We start from the raw sequence: 25,637 nt of genomic DNA, 5'->3' as shown, positions 1-25,637 counted from the left end.
CATTGCGGACCAATAAAGTAATCTATCTATCTATCTATCTATCTATCTGTCTGTCTGTTCAGGGTCATGGGAGGCCTAGAGACTATCCCAGGAGACAAACACAAACTCACACCCTATGGGCAATTTGATTTGTGAACACCAAAAAGCAGTTGTACCTGTAATGATTGCATGAATAATTTAAACAAGCTTCCTTTTATGACATCAAAAGAGTAATAGAGATGCAGAGGGATTGGAAATATTTTGTGTTTATGATTGCAGTAGCGTCTTAGCTACAATCATAATATTATTCTTTAAATAGCTGGAACAAGAAATGCCCTATCCCAATCTCCTGGGAAAGGCTGGTATAGGGGATGAGTGAGTGAGCCAAGCTTCAGTGATTAGTGATGCAGATAAATTAATAAAAAAAATGCGTCATACAAGCCATTAATGCATATCCTGTACATTATTTTACCATTGCATGATTAGTTGGGGCTGAGCAGATGCCAGGTTTCTCTCTTTGCAGCTGGATTGGCTGTTTTGGCTTTCTGGTGAACTCTCACTCTCGAATTGGGTTCCGTTCCCCTTTAAGGAGACCTGACGTTAAATTACGCGTCTGCTTTCGTCTCAGCTGTGCTCGTTGTGCCTCACACGGGTTGCAAACAAACCTCGCGCTCAGGCGTCGCTTCCTCCGCGCGCGTTCGGTGCAGCGCGAGGGAAACACGCCACAACGCGCAACGCCGCAACGGCTCCTAAAGGAAACGCGGGAATCCTGCAGCAGAGACGGGAAGCAGTAATCAGGTAAGGGGACGTGTGGCAGGGGCAGACTTCTGATCAAAAACATGATGCTGCACTATTCCTGCCTGTAGGACAGACGAAGGACTGTATAAAGGACACATGGAACACAATCGGTCTTATTTTAAATGCACGCAGCATGATCTAGTTTGGTGCCTTCATGCCTGTAGCGATGGCTTTGTGATGTGTCAGATGCAGCTGTGACTGCGCACTACAGATGTTTGGGTGCAGAGGGTACTGTATGCGGCGCGTGAGTGCGGGTCTGTGCGTTGTTGTTGTTGTTTTTTTTTTTTTCAGATGCTGAACGTGCAACATCGTCTGAAACGCGTTTGCATGGACGAGCAAGATTTTATTCCTCGCTGTTTTGCATAAAGATCCATGTATTTATGACAGATGGACGTGTGCTGGGTTTGTGCCTGCTGAGTCGTGACAGGTGCAGGGAGCTTGTGTGATAGGGCCTGGTGTGACCTTGCACATTTTAAGTCCTGTCACAAACATCAGAATTATTACCGATTGTCCTGAAGCACTACCTTTATCCCTGCTAACATTGTGTATATGCAGAATCCAGTTGTTCGCTGTATAAAATCACTGGGGGAAATCCTTATACATTTCTGTCATTTAGAACCTGTTGTTTTCAATATAAGGTTTTACATATAGTAAATTAAAAAACATTACCCAGCTGAGAACATCCAACATGGTCTGACCTGCTACACGTGCCAAAACACAGGCCGATCTGGTGAACCTGGTAGACCATTTCACTCACTCAGTCATTTATCTACACCGCTTTGTCCTGTGAATAGTGGCGCATTAGGCCGGAATCCTATCACAGGAGACTCAGGGCACAAGGCAGGTACACTCTGAATGGCGTGTCAATCCATCGCCAGGTGAACACACATACACACATGCTCATTCAGGCAAACACAAATACACACGCTTATTCAGGTAAACACACATACACACAAGCTCATTCACACTACGGGTAATTTGGAAACATCCAGTGTTATCGGACTGTGGGCGGACACCTAAGTACCCGGAGGAAACCCACCAAGCACAGGGAGAATATGCAAACTCCATGCACACAGACCCAAGGCGGGAATCGAACCCGAACCCTGGAGGTGCAAGGCAAGATTGCTAAACACTAGGCCGCTGTGCCACCTGGTAGACCAGTTTTGCCTCTTTTTGACTAAACCAGCGTTCAGTCCAAGGGCTTTTGCTGGCATCAGCAGGAGGAGGCTTGCCAGTTCAATGGTTCACACAAGAGACGATGTGATTGTAGACAGTGTATAGGTGGAGGTCGGTAGCAACCTGCAAATATATTCTACTAGGTTGATCAGCTTTGCTTGTGCTTTATTTGCCAAATATAATTGAACAAATGATAAAAAAAGAGGAATTAAATAAAAATAAATACATTGAAAGTGAATAACGTTAAATGTAAAAAAAAAAAAAAGGTTTGCTGCTGAGTTTTTCACTTTCGTTTCTCATTTTTCACTTTCTTGACTTAATTGTTTAGGGTCACTACTGATATTTTACTTTTTTACTTTTTACTATATGTATATAGTACTATATGGGTTTGTGAGTGCTGTTTAAATCACTAGATTCTCAGTTCACTGGCGTGCTCCAGTATACCTGGATAAAAAGCATTTTAACATTTAGATTTCCCAGTGGTTGTTTTAATTTTTGTAAGGGTTAAGATCTATGCATAGACCAAAAAAAAGTTAATGTACAGTGATTTAGAATCTCAAAAGTTGGGAATTAATTGCTGTTTCATGCATTTAATGCATAGAGGAAGTGTGTTTTACTTAATAGCTGTGCAGTACTGTACATTACAGAAAGTAAGCTTACATGAACCATATCCTATTCAAGAAATGTGCAGAAAAAAAATACAGTACCGTGTAAAAGTTTTAGACTGTTCAAGTAAAAATGCTTTTTAAAAAATTGCAGGGCAGGAGAGTGGTACAATAATGACTGTCATTGCAAGTTTGGGGCTGCATTTCTGCAAATGAAGTTGGAGATTTGGTCAGGATGAATGGTCTCATCAATGCTGAAAAATGCAGGCAGATCATTAGTCATCATGCAATACTCTAAGGGAGGCATCAGACTGGCTCCATCAGAACGACCCCAAACATACAGCGAAGTCAGTAAGAACTATCTTCAGCGTAGAGAACAAGGAGTCCTAGAAGTAATTGTTTAGCCCTCACAAAGCCTGTCTAGTACAAAATAAAGACACAGAAGATCTTAATAGGTACTAAATAAAGACACAGACACAGATAGGCTACATCCACTGTGGTTAGTTTTCCAAGATGTTTGGAACAACCTACCTGCTGAGTTCTTTTAAAAACCCATGAGCAAGTCTACCTAGAAGAATAGATGGTGTTTTGCAGGGAAAGGGTGGTCACACCAAACACTGAAATGATTAGGATTTTTTTTTCTGTTCATTTACTTTCCACTTTATTAATTGATAAAAATCTAAACTAATAACACGTCTATATTTAAAAACATTTTTACTTAACAGCATTTTTCACATACATTACCAGTCAAAAGTTTAGACACACCTTCTAATTCCATGCTCTTTCCTGATTTTTTTTCTACACTGTAAAACAATCCAGACATGCAATCATTTCATTTGAACAGCTGATATAGAGATGCTGTAAGTTGGATTTTTTAAGGCTTCTAACTCTAAATGAACTTCTCCTCTGCAGCAGAGGTATGCATGGATCTAGCCAGTTTCATCATGCTTGTTGGGTTTCGCAAATGAACTGTACCAGAAAAGCTGACCTTGACACCTTTGTGTCTTAAAATAACAACTAAATGTTATTGGTACATAATTACATAATGCCATATGTGTTAAAAAAAAAAAAAAAAAAACTAAATCTAAAGCTTAAAATAGAAAATATATCTTAAGTTGTGTCCAAACTTTGAAAATAAACATCTAAAATATACAGCTCTGAAAAAAAAGAAACAATTGCAAAATAACCTATTTGTTTTTTTCTGTTACAGGTGCGTGTATTAGTGAGATAAACAGTTTTGTTTCATTTTTTTTTTTTGTAAACTGCTGACAACATATCTCCTAAATTTAAAATATATCTTTTGTTATTAAGTGTGTATATTTATAGGAAATTACAAGATCACATAAAAATAACCCAAGATCATGCAGTATTTGCAGATTTTCATAACGCAAATAAAACAAAATACAATTAATATGTGTTATTTTGTAAACAAAATGTGTTAAAACTTTGGCTACATAACATTAAGAAATCAGTATTTGGTGGAATAACCCCGATTTGCAATTACAGCTTTCATAGCCAATCCAGCTGTTTTAGAATGCTCTCCCCCAGATTTTTGCATTGCTGTTAGGTAATTTATACCTACTGTATACAACTCTTTTTGCAAAAAAGAAGACAGCTCAGCTTTGCTTGATGGTCTGTGACCATTCATCTTTCTCAAGATGACATTCCAGAAGTTTTCTGAAGAAAATTGCAGTGGTCTCTTATTTTTTTCCAAAGCTGTATTTCAGTCGGTCTGTTCTTGTATAGAGTGCCATCTAGCAGGGATGCCCTTTGTCTATTTACCTAAAAGGAAAAAGGTTTTGTCTGTACATTTGTCAGAACTATCAATGATTTCAATGATATCTTTACGTTTCATACATTTTCTGTCTGTCTGTCTGTTGAGCCATATTTTGTCACAGCATCACGCAAAACTGGCTGGACAAAATTTAATGAAACCTTTGCAGTACTCAGATATCTGCCTGAAGTTTAACCTGCAGTTTAAGTGCAATCAAAAGGTTAAGAAATTAACGATGTTATGTGGCAGATTTAAAATAAGCTACAAATAAGTTACTTGCTCAATGTAAACAAACATCTGAACCCATAGATGATAATTAGAAAAGCTTAACTGGATATTTTTACTGGGATTACTTTAAATTTTCACAGCTGAAATAACAGTAATGTGATTAGATGAGTAAAGTGATGTAAGTGAATTTTTAGTAATTTTTCAATTTCTCATCTGTGATTTGCTCTCCTATTACAGAACAGGGAGTGTATTTGGTTGACAACAAAAGAAACTAGGTAACTTTTGTACAATTCCCTAATATTTAGCCACCGATTTAGTGGACACCAACACCATATTATGTTGTTACACCAAACAAAGTTTTGTAAAATTAAAGTTAAAAAATTAAGGGGTTCATCTTTGTTGCAGGCAATATTACTGATTAAATTAAAGCTGATCAGTAAATTTTTTGAGCTTTAACCATTTAACTATTTCTACAATCTCTTTTCCCATCAATGATGGGCACTTCGGCTAGTATTTGATAAACACGTGTACCTACAATTCCTTATGACAGTGAATGATTATGCACCACGACATGTTAACCAAACCTACACAGTTAAGAACCTCCTCTGTAAGCATCTAGCAATGATTATAGCCTACTGTAGCCTTTACCATTCTGAGTAACTGTACTTAAAACCTCTACATGTAGCTCATAGACCCTTAAATATAAAAACAACCACTTAAGAAATATGAACATTAAATTCTAAATGGCTTAATGTTTATCCAGAGCAATCAAAGCTTGCCAGTAAATTCTGAGAATCTAGTACACAAGACCATATTCAGCAGGCCAATGAAAACGCAGTCCTGTTAGATAGGAGCTGGCCAATGAAGAAACGGCCCTGTAGCTCCGGCATACAAATCAAAAGGGCGAACAAAACTCCACAGCAAAACTTGTGAAACCTAAGAAACGAAACTGAAAAACTCAACAGCAAATCTAAAAAATTGAAAACTCAGGAAAACCTCCAATTTTTTATTTTTTTTTTTACACCAAAGCACAGGCAAATCTGATCATACTGGTGGAATATTTTTGCATGTTGGTAAGTGCTGGAAGAAAGGAAACCGTTTCTGTAATGTACTGTACACTATTGCTATTTATTAGTAGGCATGTTGTTTTTGTTTATTTAATGCAAAAATAATACATCACAAGTAATAACATCTACATTAAATTGCATTCAATGTCAGTTTTTGTTTGCAGTTGCTTTTAATGTATTGATTTTTGTTTCATTCTTTTATTTTTATTCTATCCTTTTTTGGCACAAATCTATTTCCATACCTTGGCTGGTAGCTGTTTAAACTAAGCTGGAGGTAAGCTGATTACTCCCTCTGTCTTTTTTTCAGCAGTGTATCACTCCACTAGCACAGAATGTTGAGACTCAATCATTACAGTTTGGGATTATCACATAGTGCCCGTCTCCATGGAGACTTCTTTTGCCCTGTTGGTGTGCAGCCTCATGTGTCTTGTATTTCTGTGCATGTATTGTTCAGTACATTTCATTGCCATCCATGGCAACATACTGTTTTTCTGTAGTAATTATTTATACAACATTGTTCATAAAACAATAAACAGCTAGTCTGAAACTGATAAAACTGCACTAAGTGACAACTGAGCACAATTTCTAGATTTCAACAACTAAGATCTTCACAGTCTGAATAAATTGAATTGCACTACAAATGAAACAGGTGACAAATTAAAGGATACAACAATGTAATTTGTCTTATATAAGTAACAGCCTTAATTCAGTTTACATTTATGGCATTTGATAGACATCCTTATATACCAACTTATATTTTTATCCCATTATACATCAGAGCAGTTGAGGCTTAGGGCCCTGCTCTAGGGCCCAACAGGGACAACTTTGTGATCACGGGGTTTAAACTTGGGACCTTCTGAACCGCAGGCCAATGCCTTAACCACTGAGCTACCTCTGACCCCTTTTCTTTAAATAGCAATTTGTACAATGGTTATTGTCGCAAAGAGTTATTACAGATTAATAATAACTCTATTGGCAGGATGGAGCACCATAATTCTATTAATCATCACCCTGTTTAGTGAGCCCTTGTGGCCTGTGGATAGAGACATTTTCATTCAATCATGTTATGAATATTTTATCAGAAGATAGAGGTGAGCAATAATAACAATTTTGTATTGATTTGTAGTGATCCTCCCTCTTGTAAGGAACAAGTGAACAATACTACTTGTTTGTCCCTTGGGTGCTCACGCTGTCAATGAACAGTGTAACACCTCTTAGAAAAACACTGAAAACCACCTGGGAGATTCCAAATTACATTACTAATTAGACAGACTTAAAATGATAGTTTCATGATAGTTTTACATTTGTTACTGGCCGTAAAGTATGTTTATGTGACCTGTTGCCACAAAGTTGGATGTGCACACTTTTCTGTGTACAGGTCTTTATTCTGTAGCATTTCAATTTCCCTTTAATAGAATTAAGGGGCAAAAACATGTTCCAGCACTTGATAATGCCCCATGTGCATCTTTAGGATTAATGGGAACACAACATCAGTATCAGACCTCACTGTTGCTCTTGTGACTAAATAGGCAAACTTCTTCAAGCCATGTTCCCATATGTAGTGGAGTGCCATCCAAAAAATTGTGGAGGTTATTATAAAATAAAACACACCTCAGAACATACAACACATAGAACAGGACTGAATTAAAATTAAAGAAGCTCCGGTCAATAAAATTTTCTTTATATTGAGATCTGAATTACATGTTTGTGTTCGGATCCAGATATCTGTATATGTAGTCATTTTTTTATAGTCTATCTTCATTTGCTGTAAATAAATGTTAAGGACTCTGGTTGCTCTGTCATACTGGTTTTTTAGTTCTGGTATTTTAACATGTTCTCATCTTGGACTGCTGATCTACCTGCTAACTTTAAAAAAAAAAACTTGGAATGAGATTCTAAAAATATAATCATTGGACAAAGGACAAGGGAAATTAAATTTTTGTATGGAGTTTAATCATACACAAATAGACGTATAATTATTTACATTCATAAGAACACTCAGGGGCAAACATAATTGATTAAAAGAAAATCCAACAAAACACATGCAATATGTGAAATGCAGCAATCATGCACTCGTATTGCTAAAGCTTAAAATCAAGCCACAAAATAACAACATAAATGAGTAGATTACAAACCAAAAACAAATAATAAAAATATAAACACTTTAGACCGTGCAGTCGAAGTTACACAAGTAATAAAAAATCCTGGAAAAGAAGGAACATAAAAGTAATACCATTAGTACAAATACTAAAAGTAGTTGTTGTAGTAGTTGTAGTTTTACCACATTTTTGAGCATGTTGAGATCTCCAAAAAGACCTGGGATGCAGGAAAAAAGCATCACCTACGTTTGATGTCACTCAATATAATCACTTAGCAAGTTACTATATTAGTTTTATTTCATAAATTTAAGGCTTTGCCACGACTGAGCCAATAGAAATATCAACAATCCCTTCGCAATCTTGCATCCTCAGTGTCTGGCGATCATATTGGAGGAGTAGAAAATCAAATTCCACTAAGTGTGTCTTGTAAACAACTCTAAATAACTTACTTTCTGTTGAGTAAAGCCCCAAATGTTTACTAGGTTTCCCATGCAAGTATGCATGAGCTATGCAGCAAAATCTCCAGTGAAGGCCCTGGCCGTGGCCCAGCCACTCAGGTGCCATAATTGGCAGCAGATTCCTACCTGTGTGCTGATTTTCATGACTTTTTGAGCACTTGAGACCCACTCAACAGCCAAGGATGCTGGAAAAAAAAAATCCTTAGAAAAATAAGAGGTTCTTTCACATGTATTTCACCTTTTAAATAATACCATGTCACTTTGCTGCAGTAAATGCATCCGGACCGCAGTCCACCATTTAGTGATTAATTAGTAATCATCAGCTAAAAGGGCTACAACAGAATACGACAACTTGTTGGAAATTTGCTTTTTTTTTGCTGGTTACAAACTGGAATATTAAGGTTGAACCAGTACTTTGGTCTTATCTACGTAGTTTAACAAATGAATGTACTGTATAAAAGAGGATCAGTTGCAGTGACAGCTGTATGTTATATAGCACTAAATATATCATTATATGTTCAGTATGAGAATAATAGCTTTGGCCTTCTCCCTTCTGCAATAATTAAAACACAAGCAATCTCACCAGCAAATTCACTGTAGGATGTATATTATCCTACTAAGTACATGTTAGCTCTAGTGTTTATTCATTATTAAATGGTATTGGATTAAAATAATTTCACACTATTGGATTGAGCATGAAATAATCACACTTCAATTCATTTGCAAGTCTTAATTCTGGTCCGCCTTTCCTGAGTGTTCCAGACCAACTGAGGTCGTCTCAGTCACTGTAAAATAGGATGATACAGCATTTTTATGTTTAGTGATGTATATGACCTTGGAAAATAGAGGTAGAGTCTGTATTTTTGTTACAAGAGCTTAATAGGTAAAAACATATGGAACAAAGCTGTGTCCTTTAATTCTTTAATTTTAATTTGTGTAATTGGGAGTGAGTATGGCAGTGATTTTGTTTGTGTGTGTGTGCGTGTGCGCGTGTGCGCGCGCGTGTGTGTGTGTGTACACTTGTGCACACACACAAAAGGGGTGGGGTTAGGGGATATGGGTAGGGTGGAAGGGAGTGACTCACCTTTTCTCTGCATGGTATTGAGTCATGTGTGAGGAAGCCCCAGGGTGCGTTAATGCACTTTCAGAAAGATGCTCCATAAAACATCCCTCAAGGTCATTCTATAGTTTGTACAATGAAAAACTAAGCAAAATTAAAGTAGTTTCTTTAAAACGACGCAGTAATATCTACTGTCCTCCTATATACAGTATATTCTTTGAGCTGAACATACCATTAACACAGAAGCCTACAGTATAATAGATAGTAAAACTGGACACTTTTATCAACCAGATGTTTCTCATGTTTAATAGCAGCCCTAGAAAATATTTAGATAAATATTATATTATGTTGATTTTCTGAAAGATTGCAGTGGATGAAGAATTTATGTAGTATTTATCCCTTGATGAAGCCTTGATGAAGCTACACACTGGGGTGTAGATAATTAAGAGAATGCAAAGTCATCAAGTAAACTAGATTTAGCATTTTGGCACAGTTAGGGCATGCCTTTGCAGAAAATGTATCGTGTGCACTACAGTACAGTAGAGGTATAAATTCCCTAATGCATGCTTTTTCTTTGGCCCATCAGCTTTATACAGCATTTTGTGTTTAAACTTGCATGCACTGAGGTGTGTTGTATGTTTCTCTTAGGGATGTAATAGTTTGCCAAAGTCACAGTGCTTTAAAAGGAGAAAAAAACATGAAAATTATTTCCATTCATTATGACTTTTACTTGTAAACATATAAACTTCTTCTTGTAAGCAATGGAAAACTGACCATAATTTATTAAACACATAAGGCTGCACATAAAGGCACATACTTTTAATAGTAATAATAATAATAATAATAAATTATGCAAGTGTTATATGCATTTACAAGAATACTTTTGAAAATGTGTTACACAGGTTTATGTACCATAATAGTATTTTTTATAATATGGTTATCACTGTACCTACAGTATGTAACATTTATAAAAACTACCATATAGGGTGAAACTCTTAAAATTACATACAATAATATCTTATAGTACAGGCAGTATCATATCAGTATTATGTCATGAAATATATTTGGTACTGAGCTGTATGTACAAACATACCATTTTAGATGTCATAGTATATTACATATCCTGGCGCTCTGTAAAACACCTATGGTGCCTACCATGGTAATTTATAAGGTACCACATTAGTGTATATAGTACTATAGTAATATGTATGAACTATAGTACATATCATAGCAAACTTTTTATGGGTATTTTTTAGGGCTGCAACAACTAATCGATAATTATCGATAATGAAATTCGTTGTTAACGAATGCCGTTATCGATTAGTTGTGCTGCTCACGTCACTGAGGAACGCAACCAGAAGATGCACAAATACACACAGATACACAGCCGCTCGCGCAATGGAGGTTACAGAAGCGTCTGCAGGAAAAAGCGTGCGCCCCAAGTTCTCCAAGGTATGGGAGCAATTTACATTAAACGCCTCTAAGAAGACGGTAACCTGCACGCTATGCAAAACCGAGCTTTCGTGTCATGTCATGCAATGAACACTTAAAAAGAAAACATGTTGGCGTTACAGATGGCGTCAGCAGGGTCAGTAAAAACTGTATCTCTTTATCGTGTAAAAGTTGTATAGTTTAAGTGCTTTTGTTTAAACTGTTTGCTAACTTCGGGACAGTCACGCTAGATTTGTTCACGTGCTACTCGCTAGCATCACATCGCGCAATCACCTCATGAGCAATAGTGATTAGTTAAATGGCACTACTTTAGATTAGCTTAAATTACGTGGTGCGAATAACAGTAGAATATTACATTTAGTGATTGTTGTAATTTTCAGCGAATGCAAATAACACTACAGTTGTGACTATTAGCTTTTTGCATTTCTACAGTTTTTTTTTATAGTCCACTACAAAGTTAACTTGTAACAAACGTAATTTACTGTTGTTTTACTTATGCATACATCATTTTATTATACAAAACTACATTATTTTAGCTGTTTATATTTTAACAATGGAATATGTCAGTGTATTTTTTTAAACAATATATATATATAATACATTTTATACATAAATAATACCCTGATTTATGTTTTTTTGTATAGTAATAAGCAAAACATCAAATTAAAGAAGCGTTTAGGTTTTATCCGATTAATCGAAAAAATAATCGACCAACTAATCGATTATCAAAATAACCGTTAGTTGCAGCCCTAGTATTTTTGCACAACTATTTCTGAGCTCTGTTAAAAAATGAAGGGACACAGCTGGCTAGACATTGTGTTAGCAGACATTTAGTGGTATAAATGCTAAAGATATAGGTTGCTATTCTGTTGTTTTGAGACTGTACTGTATTTGCAGCATTGTAGTATGGTCATTCATTTAATGTGACTTTGCAACATAATGCTAACTACTGTATATAACAATGTTATGCTCACCTAACAACTTAAAGTGCCATTGTACCCTATAGTAAATTTTGTATCAATCAAAGGTAGAAATGAAAAAATCTAAATAATGTAGCCGCCCTTACAGAGCATCTTTTACAACTTTATAACTTTTAGTTACAGGTTTTAGAAACTGTCTGTTATAAAGGTCTGAGCAGTCTCCTGTATGTGACGTCTGATCTCTGAATTACAGTATAAATGCAACATTGTGGATTTTAAACATATGCTGGTTGTTGATGTGTCTTTTTCGTTTCTATCAGGCAGGTTGGACTTAAGGTGTTTGTGCTGTGATCTGGTCAGAAAAAGACGGATGATAGGAGCAAGACACTGATCTACAGTGTGTGCTAGCTCGTCTAAATGACTTCACCTGTCAATAAGAGATCTACTTCTGGGTCCCGCAGGTATGGTGCTGACCTGTATTTATTTCTTTATTTATTTACTTACTTACCTAATTATTTATTTTTTGGCTCTAATTCTCTGTAATTGGTCTACTGTCTTGGCTACTCACCTACACTATTTTACTTCATTATTATAATTTATTTTTGTCTTTCTTGCTTTATATATCTCACCATTTTTTTTTTTTTTACATGTGAGTGAAACTTACTATACTCTATTCTGTTTTGTTTTATTATATTCTTTGCCTAGCAGAGGTGGGTAGTAACAAGTTACATTTACTCTGTTACATTTACTTAAGTAACTATTTAAAAAAATTCCATGAGTAGTTTGACTTCACAATACTTTTTACTTTTACTTGAGTAGATTTGCGAAGAAGATACGCTACTCTTACTCCGCTACATTCGGCTACAATCTGCTCGTTACTTTACTAACCATTTATTCTACACATTAGCTATTCTTTATTTTTACCAGAGAAATGCAGCCGGTAAATCTATCACATGACTGTGTTTCACCAATCAGATGTAGCAACAATAATCACATGACTGCGTTTGACCAATCAGCCGAAATAATTATAACCACATGTAGTCACATGACCACACATGACCACACACAAGCCTGCTGTATGGCGGGGAGAAAAATATTCAGCCTTGCACAGCGAATGAAAAGATACGAAAAGAATACGCTTTTATACGAAAGAAAAGCGATAATACGGTGTCTTCTCAGTCAGCCAAAACAGATATTTCAGCATATAAAAGCTCAAACTTCTAACCTGAGGAAAGAAGTCGCGGTTAGTTTAGCTCTTTTATTTAACGTTGCAATGTTAACATATATAATTAGCAAATAAGCTAGAGGCTAAAATGTTTCCTACATTTGTTCTGCTGGACACAGTTTATGGTAAAGTGAGACCTCTGGTACATCTGGTTCTAATGTTATTTTTTATCTACTGAGCCATTTTAAGCGCAACTGAATATACAGTACAGTATATCATACACTGGAAATAGTTTACGCTGTTCGAACATACATACAGTATGTATGTTGTAAAGAAAGTGAGATTAGGAAGTTCGTGTTTCTTCTTTCCTTAATTTGCTATTTTCTTCATTTTATTTATTTAATTATTTGGAAATGTCAGAATTTTTACATTATTTGTAAAGATTCTGGCTGCTTTGATAATTTCTAAAAAAAAAAAAAAAATTGGACATTACAATGCAACAGTTACTCAGTACTAGAGTAGTTTTTTTCACCAAATACTTTTTTACTCTTACTTGAGTAATATTTTGGATGACTAAATTTTTTTTTTGTAATATTACTTAAGTAATATTATTTTGAATAATACAGCTACTCTAACTTGAGTACAATTTTTGGCTACTCTACCCACCTCTGTTGCCTAGTTTGTAAAACGGCATACAGAATTTCTTGTTTAAAATGTACAGTGCATCTTGAAAAATTGTAATATTATGAAAAAGTATTTTAATAAGTTTTCATAAGTTCATATTTTTTTAATAAAATGTATATATTTTAGATTCTTTACATCTAAAATTAAATATTTTAAGTCTATTTTTATCTTGATGATAGAGATCATCGTTATTATAGATGAAATAGAGCTTATAGCTCATGAAAATCAAAAATTCAGTATCTCAAAATAGTAGAATATTTCCTAACTTCAATCAAAAAATTATTTACAAAACAGAAATGCCCAGATTCTAAAGATTTTGTATAATATATATTTATTTAGTCAAATTTTATCACAAATTATTGCATAAATGTGCCCTGGCGTTAAGGCGATCAGCCTGTGGCACTGCTGAGGTGTTATTGAAAACCAGGTTGCTTTGATAGCAGCCTGCAACTTGTTTGAGTTGTTGGTGTTTCTCATCATACTTTGGACAATGCTTTTTGACATCCTTTTAAATAGATTCCTTATGAGGTTCAGGTAAGGTCAGTTGGCTGGGCACAGTAATATCAGGGACAGCAAACTGGTTAGTGGTAGTTTTTGTCCTGTAGGCAGGTCCTGCTAGAAAAGGAAATTGGCACCTCCATAAGGCTTTTCAGCAGACAAAAGCACGAAGTGCTCTAAAATCTCCTGGTGGATGGCTGCATTGACTTTGGACTTGATAAAACACAATTGACCAACACCTGCAGATGACATGGCACTTCAAATCATCAGTGACTGTGTTAACTTTACACTAGAATTTAAGCAACTTGCATTCTGTGCCTCTCCACTCTTCTTCTAGACTGTGGAAGCTTGATTTCTAAATGAAATTCAAAATGACGTTAATCTGAAAATATGACTTTGGACCACTGTATTCTTTACGTCCTTAGGTCAGGCAAGACACTTTTGACGTTGTCTCTGGTTCAATAGTAGGAATGGAACAGTTTTAGCCCATGTACAGTAAGATGAAGCTGTGTATGTGTGGTGGCTTTTGATGCACTGACTCCGGCCTCAATCCACTCCCTGTGAAGCTCTTCTAAGTTCTTGAATTGGCTTTGCAAACCACAGTTTTGCAATTTAACAGAAAAGGCTTGAAATATTTTACTTTACATGTAATCTAGAATATATCAAAGTTTTTCTTCATAAAATAAATTACAAAATAATTTTTACATGATATTTAAATTTTTTGAAAACATTCATTTTTTGAGATGCACTGTGTATCTTTGTTTCATATATCTCTAAATGCCACATGTAATGTGCTAAAGATAACTAATCTCGTTCATTCTCTTTCTCTCTGCTTACCTATACCAACTCTTTATATTAACTCTTTAACACACCTTTTCCCCAAGAAGATGGATGATTGCCTTGAATTCCAATGCAGAGTAAAAGATTTCAATCCTGCAAATTTGGCAGTGATCGTAGCAATAGCTTCTTGTATTACATGCTTTAATGTAATTACTGATTATAAAAAATCTGCCATTGGATTTTATAAGATTATGATTGAAAAAGATAAAAATCTGTTAATAATCTATTCTGTATTGGATTTGCCATTTCTTTTGATGGTCTTCAAATTAGTAAGGTATGTTTAAACACACTTTAGAAAAAAGTAACATATTTGCTTGGTAGAGCCAAGCTCTCTGCCTCTTTGTCTTGTCTCTCCTCAGATACAATCCTCTGAAGTCTCTGCAGCCCAAATGGCGCTTGCAGCAAATACTGTCCTCTTCTGCTGCACCCCCTCCGTGAGCCTCAGACTCAATACCCTGCATAGGGCATGTTTATAGTAGAGCGCTTATATTAGTTCTGGAAAACAGCAAATCATCCATGAAGCCAGGCCCAATCTAAAACCATTCCTTAACTCACACTAGGGATAAAATAATAGGCAAGGTAGAAAATTTACTTCTGGTCAGTACAATTATTATTTCATAATTAATGTCCCATTGCTGTAATGTCATCAAAAGATGGTATATCTTTTGATGACAAAGGATTTGAATCCCAGTGGTGCTTCAACTCTTCATGTTGATGGCCTTGCTCTCAGATTGGGAGAGATGGCATGAATTCTCTTCCCTGCAACACTAGTCAGTTGTGGACATCAGTGAGCTCATGTATGCAGAAGAGAGCAGACAGCACTTTCCTCTTAGTGTGTTATGCTGCCCTGTAATGCTTCATGAGCTTCATGTCCCTTAATAAAAATGCTATTGACTGACTTTATGTGTTTCAGAGAAAGTGTGTGCTAAACATCACCTTCTCTGGCTTATAGCTAATGTATGATAAGAGGGAGCTAGACTTTGGTGGGGAAAAAGTGTGGCATATATTCCTAGGTTAAGTTCTCTGTTGCACTGATTTTAGTGCAAGTGCAATTCCTAGGTTATGTTCTCTTCGCCCAAAATGTTAGTACAAAGTACAGTAATTAGGGACTGGTTAAGGGTTGGGCCAATAGATGGCTTCTACTCGCACCCCTTAGTGGCTGTTCTGTCTATAGCTGTTGCTTCTGAACTTAAGCTGTGTGACAGAGATACTGAAGTTCTGCAAAAAAAATCAGTCTTCATATGAGTCAGTCCATTTTACAGAACACAGTATGATGGACAAACCCTGGTGTCCACTGTCCCTGGCTTGTCTTACTGTATGTCTGTATCCTTTTGCGTCAGCTTATCATTTTTTTTTTGCATCTTTGGAAATACAGTACCTTCACATCTATCCCCTTACCCAGACTCACAGTGTTTGAAGAAGTATGCTGGAGGAAAAGGCATATGTGAATGGACCATTGATTATGAATGGCTTGTTGCTGTTCAATAATCATTCTGGGTTGGGAGATAAAGCTAGTGATAAAACACTGTGGCTAATTGAGCTTTTGGCATTAAAACACTTTTGACCCACATTAATAGTATTCTGTATTAGGACCTTGTATCAGTATTGTATTAGTTGCAAGTTTTTTGCATGAAAAACACAGATTTGCATACGACCAACATTTAGCATGATCATAATTTCTAGTCTTCTACTCATGTCCAGCCTGGGGAATTAATTCACCCCTGGGGTAAAAGAAATCAAGAGCATTTTTCTATTAAGCCTCCCTTAGCCACTGTTTGTGGGATTGGTCTACTGTTGCTTGGTTGATTATTCTCTGCTTTTGGGGACACATAGGTTAGAAGTGATTCAGTGTTATCTAAGAATAAATTATACCACAGAAGGAGGGATTTAATCATAATGCATTTATTAATGCAAGAAAGAGCTCATTGCTAATAATTGTACTTTGAAACACTTACCTTGTTATGCAATTAAAAATAATTATTTAAAAAGCTCATCAGTCTCTTCAGTTCATTGCTACTGATGCACTACAGATTTAGACTATTCATTTGCCAGAAGTGCATCTACTGTGTACTTGATAAGACATCTATGGTTCTAGTCCTGCCTGCCATGAGGCTGAACTCGGTTAAAAAATTAGGTAGTTGAAAATTGGGAGAGAAAAAAAAGCCAATGTTTTTGCAATATTTACCTGTACAATTTCAGTGAGACTCTCCCCACCGTAGTCTCAGATTGCTCAGTTTTGTTGACAGGAGGCGAAACCAGTGTCTACAGTACATACCTGAACTGCTTTTCTGCTCACCACAAATGTAAAAAGTGCTTATTTAAGTTACAACAGGCTTTCTGTTAGTTTGAACCAATCTGGCTGGTGTGTTTTAATGGCAGCCAACACACGTACACACCTGCTTTTACCTTTGATAACTGTTTCTTAATGGAGCAAAACTCATTTTAAAACTAAAACATATAAAACAATTTAAAGGAAGATTCTTTTAATGGGGTGTTCAAGTCAAATGGGTCTTTTGATTGTGCAGAATAGAAGAAACGGTTATATAAGCAAAAAACTACCTTTATTTCTTTTTATAATCCCATGTTACACTATTGCACCGTATCCCAGCATTTCACTAGTGCTTGGATACCATCAAGGTAGAACTTTTCTTTATCAGTTTTTTCACTGCCTTACATCTGAAAGGCTGGCCTTCAAGGAAGTCCTTTAAATCCCTTTAATTCCTGCAATGTCCAAGTGGTATTCATAAATGATTGCATGTATATTTCACACAGACAGATGCATCTCTTCTGCAAGTTGGTTATCCGTTGATTTTCCAGGATCACGCATTCCACTCGCTGAATGTTCACAAGAACAACTGCAGTGAGCTCCAAGTCACCTTGTCTAGGATTGCCATTAAGGGCTTTTTATGCAGTAAAACAGCATTGAAACATTTCACTGCAGCTAAGAGTCTCATCACTATAATGTGGTTAAAGTCTTCTCTAAATGTCAATCGGTTCTACACTATTAAAAATTTCATTACAAGTCCCGGCTTGACTTGAATGCCCCTCAGCCCCATTCAGTAAACAAAATATCAGCAGTTATATTTCTAAAAAATTTTTTTTTTTTTTTTTACTGTATAAAGTAGAATCATGCATTCAATGAACAGAAATTTGTCAAGTTAAGTATGATTTGAATGCATGTTGTTTATTTAGTTATTATCGAAAATTTATGGAAAGTAATATAGTTGGCTACAGGTGTAAATTAGGTAAATTTTTAATCAATTTACCAATTTATGGGTATTCTTAAAACATATTTTTTTAAACTATCCGCCTGGGACAATGAAGACATTCATATAATATGCATGATTAGATTAAAACATGACAGGTGTGTAGGTGTATGCAGTTATGCGTAGTCCCATGAATAATGGTCTGTTCTTCTATGTGGGTCAGTTTTGATTATTGCAGGTTTATAGAGCTAGACTACACTCCCATGGAGGCAGACATTATGGTCTCTATGAGGCAGAGCCGAGGATTTTTGACACCCAAGTCTCCAGATCGCCACTGTCGGTCAGAGCATCATCCATCAATTGCCCAAACTTCCTGTCTGACTTTCCTCTCCTTGTGCTGTTTCACATTTTCTTTTACTCCGTCTGGCATTCTCTAGCATGAATTTATGTTCCTCACTTTATCATTTTAAATTTGACTGGATTGCACATCCAGGCCTTTATCAGCTATACTGCTTTATACAGTATGTTACTCACAGGACTGCTTGCATAGTCTGAAATATTTTTGGTTTATGGTTTTGCTAATAATTGCCCATAAATCAGCTTGCATTTCAGACTTTTGTTCTTTTGTATCTTTCAATTTCTTAGCAGTTGGTGTTGACCATTCCAGTTACTTGCCCTGTCTTGTGGCATGTTAGTGATGTTAGTGTAGATGGGCATGTGATTATGGTCTTCAAGATCGTAGTTCAAGTTGATTTTTAGTTTTGTATAAATAGAGACTATGATCATCACAAAATGTTCTTTACTATTAGCTTGTGTTACCTTTGTCAATTATGTCAATAACGTTTTCTTTTCTCCTGTGCTGTAGGCGGAGTCCAGCACCTGTAAGTAACCGTGATCCCTATGGCAACGCCTCCCTCAGCAGCAGCAGCAACTCAGGATCATGCAAGGGGAGTGACTGTAGCCCAACCCCAAGGTTGTATGCATTTAAGAAATGAAACGAATGCTTTCATTTTAGAGTTGAAATTATAAAAAAGGTTTATGGCATTACTGTCCAACTCAATATCATGGTTTCACAGAATGTGCTCTGAACCCCACATAGAAAGAGACAGGTTTATCTCACAATTTCCTTCCCTACTCCTCTTCCCCAGGCGTCACATGAAGTACACTTCTTGCACAGATAACCATGGTATTAAGCCACCTCCTCCTGAGCAGTATCTGACTCCTCTGCAGCAGAAAGAGGTATGCATCAGACATCTGAGGGCACGGCTCAAAGAGACAGTTGAACGACTCCAGGACAGGTAAAATCCCAATGTACAGACAACTCAGTAGTACAGGAAACTACAGTAAGTCCCCAACATACGAACGAGTTCGAGAGCTTGTTTGTGAGACCAATTAGTTCGTAAGTCCAACAAACATTGTTTAGGTACTAAGTAATTAACACATTTGGCTACAGACAGTATATTACAGTACAGTGTTCTTTAGATTTGTGCCGATAGTTAAATGATTAATGTTAAAAGAACTAGCAGTGTCTGCCATCTTTTCACCTCGCTCCATTCTCCTAATTATACTTACTTTTGTCCCCATTGTTATTGCTTGCCGTTTCTAAGCAGTATAAGCTTCATTGGCGCTGCTTTTATGCTTGCTTCCGGACTTCCTGGTATACATGCTGCATCCATGTGACCGTGTAAGCCGGACATGTGACTTAACTTCTGCGCTTGGTCAAATCAGGGTGACATTTTATTGTCCAGGGACTGCAGATAAAAAAGAGCCGTTTGGCTTATTCTGGTACATTTACAGATATTTGAATTAATGTACAGTGTTCCTTTCAAACAAACTAACAAATAAATAAATAACATGCACAAACATTCGCAGCTTGAATGTTCATATGTAGGGGACATACTGTTATGCTATAATTAAAATTTGCTGAACTCTGCCAAATACAGTAGGTTTGCTCTTACTCATAGAATTAAGCTTTAAACAGGCACCTCAACCACAGTTACACACATTTATCATCAAAAACACAATTGTACAATTATTAAAATAAAAAATGTAAGAAACTAACCTTAAATGCAAGTAAATATACAATCCCTTCACTATTAGCATTACCACTATTCTTTCACCAAATAGTTTTTTTAGTTTTGGGGGGGAGGGGGGGTTTGGCCACACATAAAATGTAAGGAAAACATAGCGTTCTCATGCTTTGATTTACTTTTGTAGTCGCTTGCAGCAAATAATATTAAGGATATAAGTATTGAGTTTGTTTATTAAAAAAATATATAAACAGAATAAAAACTTGATGACAGCACCTTATCAAACATACAGTACTTAAGTTTTGAGCCACCCCACATTTATTCATATTAAATTATGTAAATTAAGTCCTATTAAGTGCTAAGGCACTGAATTACTGATCGGAAGGTCGGTGGCTCCATCCCCAGCTCCACCAGGTTGCCACTGTTGGGCCCTTGAGCAAGGCCCTTAACCCTATCTGCTCCAGGGGCGCTGTATCATGGCCGACCCTGCGCTCTGACCCCAGTTACACTGGGATATGCGAAGAAGGAATTTCACTGTGCTGTAATGTATATGTGACGAGTAAAGGCTTAACCTAATTTAATTTAAAGAAATGGAAACAAACGCTGTACAGCAATAGACTGCAGAGTGTCTAAAGATAACATTTAAATGTTGATTGTTTTTGCAACCTCATTGCTATTATCGATATTATCAAACGAATTATCATATCTGTTCCAATAGTCATGGTCTTGTTCTTTTCCAGTGTTTATGGGAGATTAAACATCTAAAATATTTCTATTATAATTTCATATCTAAGCAACTGAAAAAGTTTACTATTAAAATTAATTACATTTTAGTTATAATTTTAAACTATGCTTCTGGTCCATTGTGCTAGATAGATGCTCATACTGTTACCTTCAACGAGCAACTCAACCAGCCAGTAGACCTCCATAATATCTAATCCAATGTGTAAATTTGTAAACTTTTTGCACAATGTTACTTTGGTTATGGATGTGTCTACAGATATAACCAAACCTCAAAAAGAACTGGACCACATTTAAGTGCTGATTTCTTTTTAACATTTTCTCCATTGTTTTCATTTAACATGTTTCATGTCATCTTTCATTTTAGTTATGTTTGTCTTTCGTTGTAATGTTTTCAACGCTCCTCACGTAAAGCACCTTGAATTACTAATATAAATGTCTTATACAAATAAGCTTTACTTGTATTGGCTGTCTCTTATGCTTACTACTCAGAGATACAGAGATAGATGAGTTGCGGACTCAGCTTTCTCGGATGCAGGAGGACTGGATTGAGGAGGAGTGCCATCGTGTTGAGGCCCAACTAGCTCTGAAGGAGGCGCGTCGAGAGATCCAACAGCTGAAGCAGGTCATCGATGTTGTACGCACCAGCATGGGTGAGGCAGACTCGGGTGTGCAAAAGTGCTTCCAAGACATCACTGTCCAGAACCACAAGTTAGACACTTTGCTTCAGAGCATGGAGATTGCACAAGCAGGGGTGGCAAAAGTTGTGGAGGCGTCAGGTGGGGGTGGGGCAGTGGGGGCAGGGCCATGGGTTGGTGAGGGGTCAGTGGGCTCTTGTGAAGGCTCGCCGGCCCGCTCAGTAACCCGCAGCTCTACCTACACTAAACTGAGCGAGATGGTACCCCCTGAGCACAATGAAAGTGGCAGTGGCTCAGATGTGGCGTGCTGCCTATCAGCCGAGGGTACTCAGGATAGTGGTTTTGTGTGCTGTGGGGAAATGGATGTGGGCAGAGTCACACGGGCTGAGCTGCTGCTAGAAGCTGCTTGCTTATCCGAGGAAACGGCATCACTGCTGAATGCTTGCTCACACCTTCCACACTCAGCTACCTACGAGGAACTGTGCTGTGGAGAGACAAGAATGTTACCTCTGCGCTGCAGCCTGGGTAGAACTACTGGAGGAGAAGCAGCAATGAGCATCAGTCACCCGTGCTTATCGCATCACCACTTGTATCTGCACCACCTAAGAGAACAGTCAATTCAGACAGAATGTGACTCAGGACCAGCCTCAGCTCCAGTCCACGGAGCTACATTTGGCTCTGACCTAGACACTATTGCTGAGGTTCGCACTTTCCGCTCTCAAGCGTGCAGCCCCACCTCCACCTGGCTGTCAGATGAGGGTGATGATCTAGACTCAGTCACCACTGAATCAGTTATCACGGCTACAGCTGGAGGGAAACCTATTTTCACTGAGACTGTCTCTACCGAGTCATCCCTCACGCTAGGTGCCAAGACATTTGCTGCAGCTGAAACATGTAATAAATTATCGACTACCACAGAGTTTGCTGGTACAATGGCTGTTGTTGATGATTCTGTTGCTGTGTTGCCCACTGCAACAGTTATGCCTGACGCTGATTCCGAACTGAATTGTTCTACTCAAGGTCTACCCACAAGCCCTGATTCTGTCTCCTGTCCTGTCCCACTGATGCCATTCGTGGAGAAAAACGGCGAACCAACCCCACAAATTACTCAGCCACAGCATGAAGCCTCACAGGTCAACATCAGTGGGGTCACTATTGTAGAGGTAGATGATGATAATGAAGAAGACAAAGATGAAGAAGCAGCAAGTGCAAAGGACTCTGGATGTGAAGTGCCTGTAAAGAGTTACTGGAGTCGCCATTTTTTAGTGGATCTCTTGGCTGTGGCAGTGCCAGTGGTGCCCACGGTGGCTTGGCTGTGTCGGGGACCACGGCGCGTAGGCCAGCCTATGTACCATATTGGGGCATTGCTGCGTGGTTGCTGTACCGTAGCCTTGCACTCCCTGCGCCGAGGGGGGGGTCTGCGCCATTATCCAGCAGGGGGAGGGGGGCCAGGAGGTATAAATATATGAGATCAAACTTAAGCACCAGAGTGAATTCTTAAGCTGCTTACAATGGTGTTTGCAGATCAGACTGGAAGAGACTGTGGGAGCAATTGACGCCAAGACAGGAGGCAAGGTACGCACTGCACCGGGGTCATTAGTTTAATTACAAGTATCAAAACTCGGGTCCTGATATAGGATGGAAAAAGTGGGACAGGTGTTTTATCAATAAATCTTTATTGAAAACATGTTAGTCCGTGGTTTTATAAAATGGTACCCTTTATCTTGAAATCCTCATCTGTGTTCGTTATCCATGTTTAGTTGGCAGGACAAGAAACTTCTGAAGTTTATCTGATAGACATGAACAATGTTGTATATTTAGGAGTGAGAACAAAAAAGAACAAAATGTCTAATTCTGTGTCTTCCTGCCTTCTGTTCTTGTGATGTACTCTTCTGGTTTAATCAATAAGATGAGGGTTAAAAAAATTATGTCAATACATGTGAGTTTGTGTTGTGTCATTGTGCAGTGTAGCTGAAGCACCTGAACAACTGGATATGTCTGTTGCTGCAGCAGTTGTAGGTGCATGGTTAGTTCTCCCATTGTAGTACTGCTAATCTATTTATATGCTTCACCTAGACATAGACTGGTGTTCAAGGTGGCTTCTCCTGCTAGAATGTATTCCATAGGCAAAAAGTACCTGAAACACATAAGCTTTATTGTGTTATTTTAAACCAAAATGAGTGTGTGAAATACAACGTTACAGAACTACTATCAAGGGACATATGGATCTCTAGATGGACTACATTTGCAAAAATTGAAGCATTGAAGAATGCATGAAAAACAAGCAATCATACAGTGTCTATAGTAATAATAATTATTCTTAATTATGATAATTAGAATTTAAGAACAGGTCTATATTAGATTTCTATAGAGGTACCATTTGTTTCTTTTGCACTTTAAGGAATTTGTTAATGTTAGTGGGCCCTGTAATAGTCCCTATACGCGTAGTGTCTCATTTTTCAATGTTTTGTGTTCCAAAGTGTCCCCATGAAAAAGGTACTTTTGACTGACTCCGCTCTATGTGGTTTGGCATTTACTGATATCACTTGCACTAAAATTCACTTTATCACCACGTTACTTGAAGTGTAGTGCGTATGCAATGTTCAATGTTCCTAGGGCAGATATTCACAAAGATTACAGTCTCAACTCGATCATGTACACTTATGTATACAAACATATTCTTAAAAATAGAAATGTTGCGACCATAAGTGCTTATCAGCTATAATTCATAAAGCACTGGATAATCAGTTAATATAATTAGAAATTGCTGTTTTATTATCAATGTTTCTCAATATCTTTGATTACAACTTTAATTAGTTGCCTTTTGCTCTACACCACTTGTGTGGAGTCATCGTGCTGTCAGCTGGCTTTTGTGAATTGTGTTGTATGATCACATGTACATCGTGAAGTCATCATGTGATTTTATAACATCCGTTTTTTTCCTCCTGAAACCACATGACAATCTTTGTGTTGTGCATTGTGAATTGAAAAAACAGGACTGTGGGGTTCAGTTTTAAATCAATATGCTAGTCTCATTGCGGCTGTTTTCCCATTTATGTGTGATTGTAAAACATTGAATGTGGCATGAATGAAAATTGTTTTTTAATAAGTCTATAGTTTAATATTTTAGGTTATGATTGTTTTAGATAATGAATGTGTGGCCGTTTGTATTATTTGTTTTGATACATAGTCAAAGGATATTCAAGGAATGCCATTTTTGTCCAAACTTGACAGCAATCCATTACCTCTAATTTATTAGCCAGTAAAGAGCCATTTAAATGATGATCAATGCTGTTGATTGCAAAATGTTTGTATTACAGTGATTACCAAGGCATTAAAAGCTTTCTGTAAAGCCATATTAGTCTGAATAATGTAATTTAATGAAGGTCTCCTCATGTGGTTGAGTGGGGACTTTAATGTGTGTGTGAGGGTCTGTTAGGAAATGTGTGCTTAAAATGTTAAATTCTTCTTTTTATTCCAATCCAAGTTTTGTTTCCTTTGAATGTTTGGTTCAAAATCAAACAAGATATATAAATTCTAATTAACCAGAAAAACTCATATTTACACAACATGAATAAGGGGCCCGATTACTGCAAACCATCATAGGACCATGAATAATCATGGAACTGTATAGATGACCAAGTATTATTAGGTGCTTCACCCAAAAAAGCTTTTAGAAAATAGAGATCATCATTGCTTATAACCCTTTAGATTTGTCATTTTTTCACTTGGGCCTAGTATAACAGCTGTGCTTTAACTCATAAGCTTGGTATTTATCTCAGAATACAATAAAAGAACACAATGTCGAATGAATCACATGCAATATGTGTTAATGACAGCACTATTTTTTTAGGTATGTGTAAATTATGATACAATTCCCAACGATGTATAAAAATGAGATAAAATGAACAATAAAATTGTTTCCTTCACTGATTGTGATGTCATTTATGTCAAATTAAAAATATGGGTAAAATAAGTCTATTTCCAACTGTAAAACAACTATTTTTTTTAATAATAATATTAGAAATGTCCAGGAATTCTTGTTCACAGCTGCCATTTCATTTTCATTTACTACTCTGTATATAAAAGACTATATTAAACAGCATGGTGAATATACTCCCTATTTTTGTGTTCAAATGTTTGTCCTTTTAGGGATTTAAATGTGTCTTTCACTGTTCTTTTTGCACAACAGAAGGTTTTCACACTAACGTAAACATAC

General features: G+C 36.9%; 1 protein-coding gene across 3 annotated transcripts; it reads left to right on the top strand.

Annotated features, from left to right (window-relative positions):
• Positions 1-639: 639 nt before the first annotated feature.
• snphb (syntaphilin b) lies at positions 640-25,347 on the top strand. Of its 3 annotated transcripts, XM_053482164.1 has the most exons (7): positions 640-777; positions 11,937-12,077; positions 15,163-15,237; positions 18,233-18,349; positions 18,875-18,982; positions 19,158-19,307; positions 21,273-25,347. In XM_053482164.1, exons 2-7 carry the CDS (start codon positions 12,034-12,036, stop codon positions 22,885-22,887), a joined length of 2,109 nt encoding a protein of 702 aa, XP_053338139.1. In that variant the 5' UTR covers positions 640-777; positions 11,937-12,033; the 3' UTR covers positions 22,888-25,347. The 3 variants fall into 3 exon arrangements, with proteins under 3 accessions (XP_053338139.1, XP_053338140.1, XP_053338141.1); XM_053482165.1 differs by lacking the exon at positions 15,163-15,237; XM_053482166.1 differs by lacking the exons at positions 15,163-15,237; positions 18,233-18,349.
• Positions 25,348-25,637: the final 290 nt, after the last annotated feature.

The sequence above is a fragment of the Clarias gariepinus genome, chromosome 22 (genome assembly GCF_024256425.1).
Source record: "Clarias gariepinus isolate MV-2021 ecotype Netherlands chromosome 22, CGAR_prim_01v2, whole genome shotgun sequence".
NCBI classification, from domain to species: domain Eukaryota; kingdom Metazoa; phylum Chordata; class Actinopteri; order Siluriformes; family Clariidae; genus Clarias; species Clarias gariepinus.
This window is presented reverse-complemented; position numbering and strand designations above follow the sequence as displayed.

Bases quoted from the DNA above. Each gene is read 5' to 3' on its own strand.
- snphb (XM_053482164.1), top strand. From the start codon at position 12,034: ATGACTTCACCTGTCAATAAGAGATCTACTTCTGGGTCCCGCAG. The intron at 18,350-18,874 runs GTCAGAGCATCA...CCTGTGCTGTAG, and splicing joins TCTCCAGATCGCCACTGTCG to GCGGAGTCCAGCACCTGTAA. The intron at 18,983-19,157 runs GTTGTATGCATT...CCTCTTCCCCAG, and splicing joins GACTGTAGCCCAACCCCAAG to GCGTCACATGAAGTACACTT.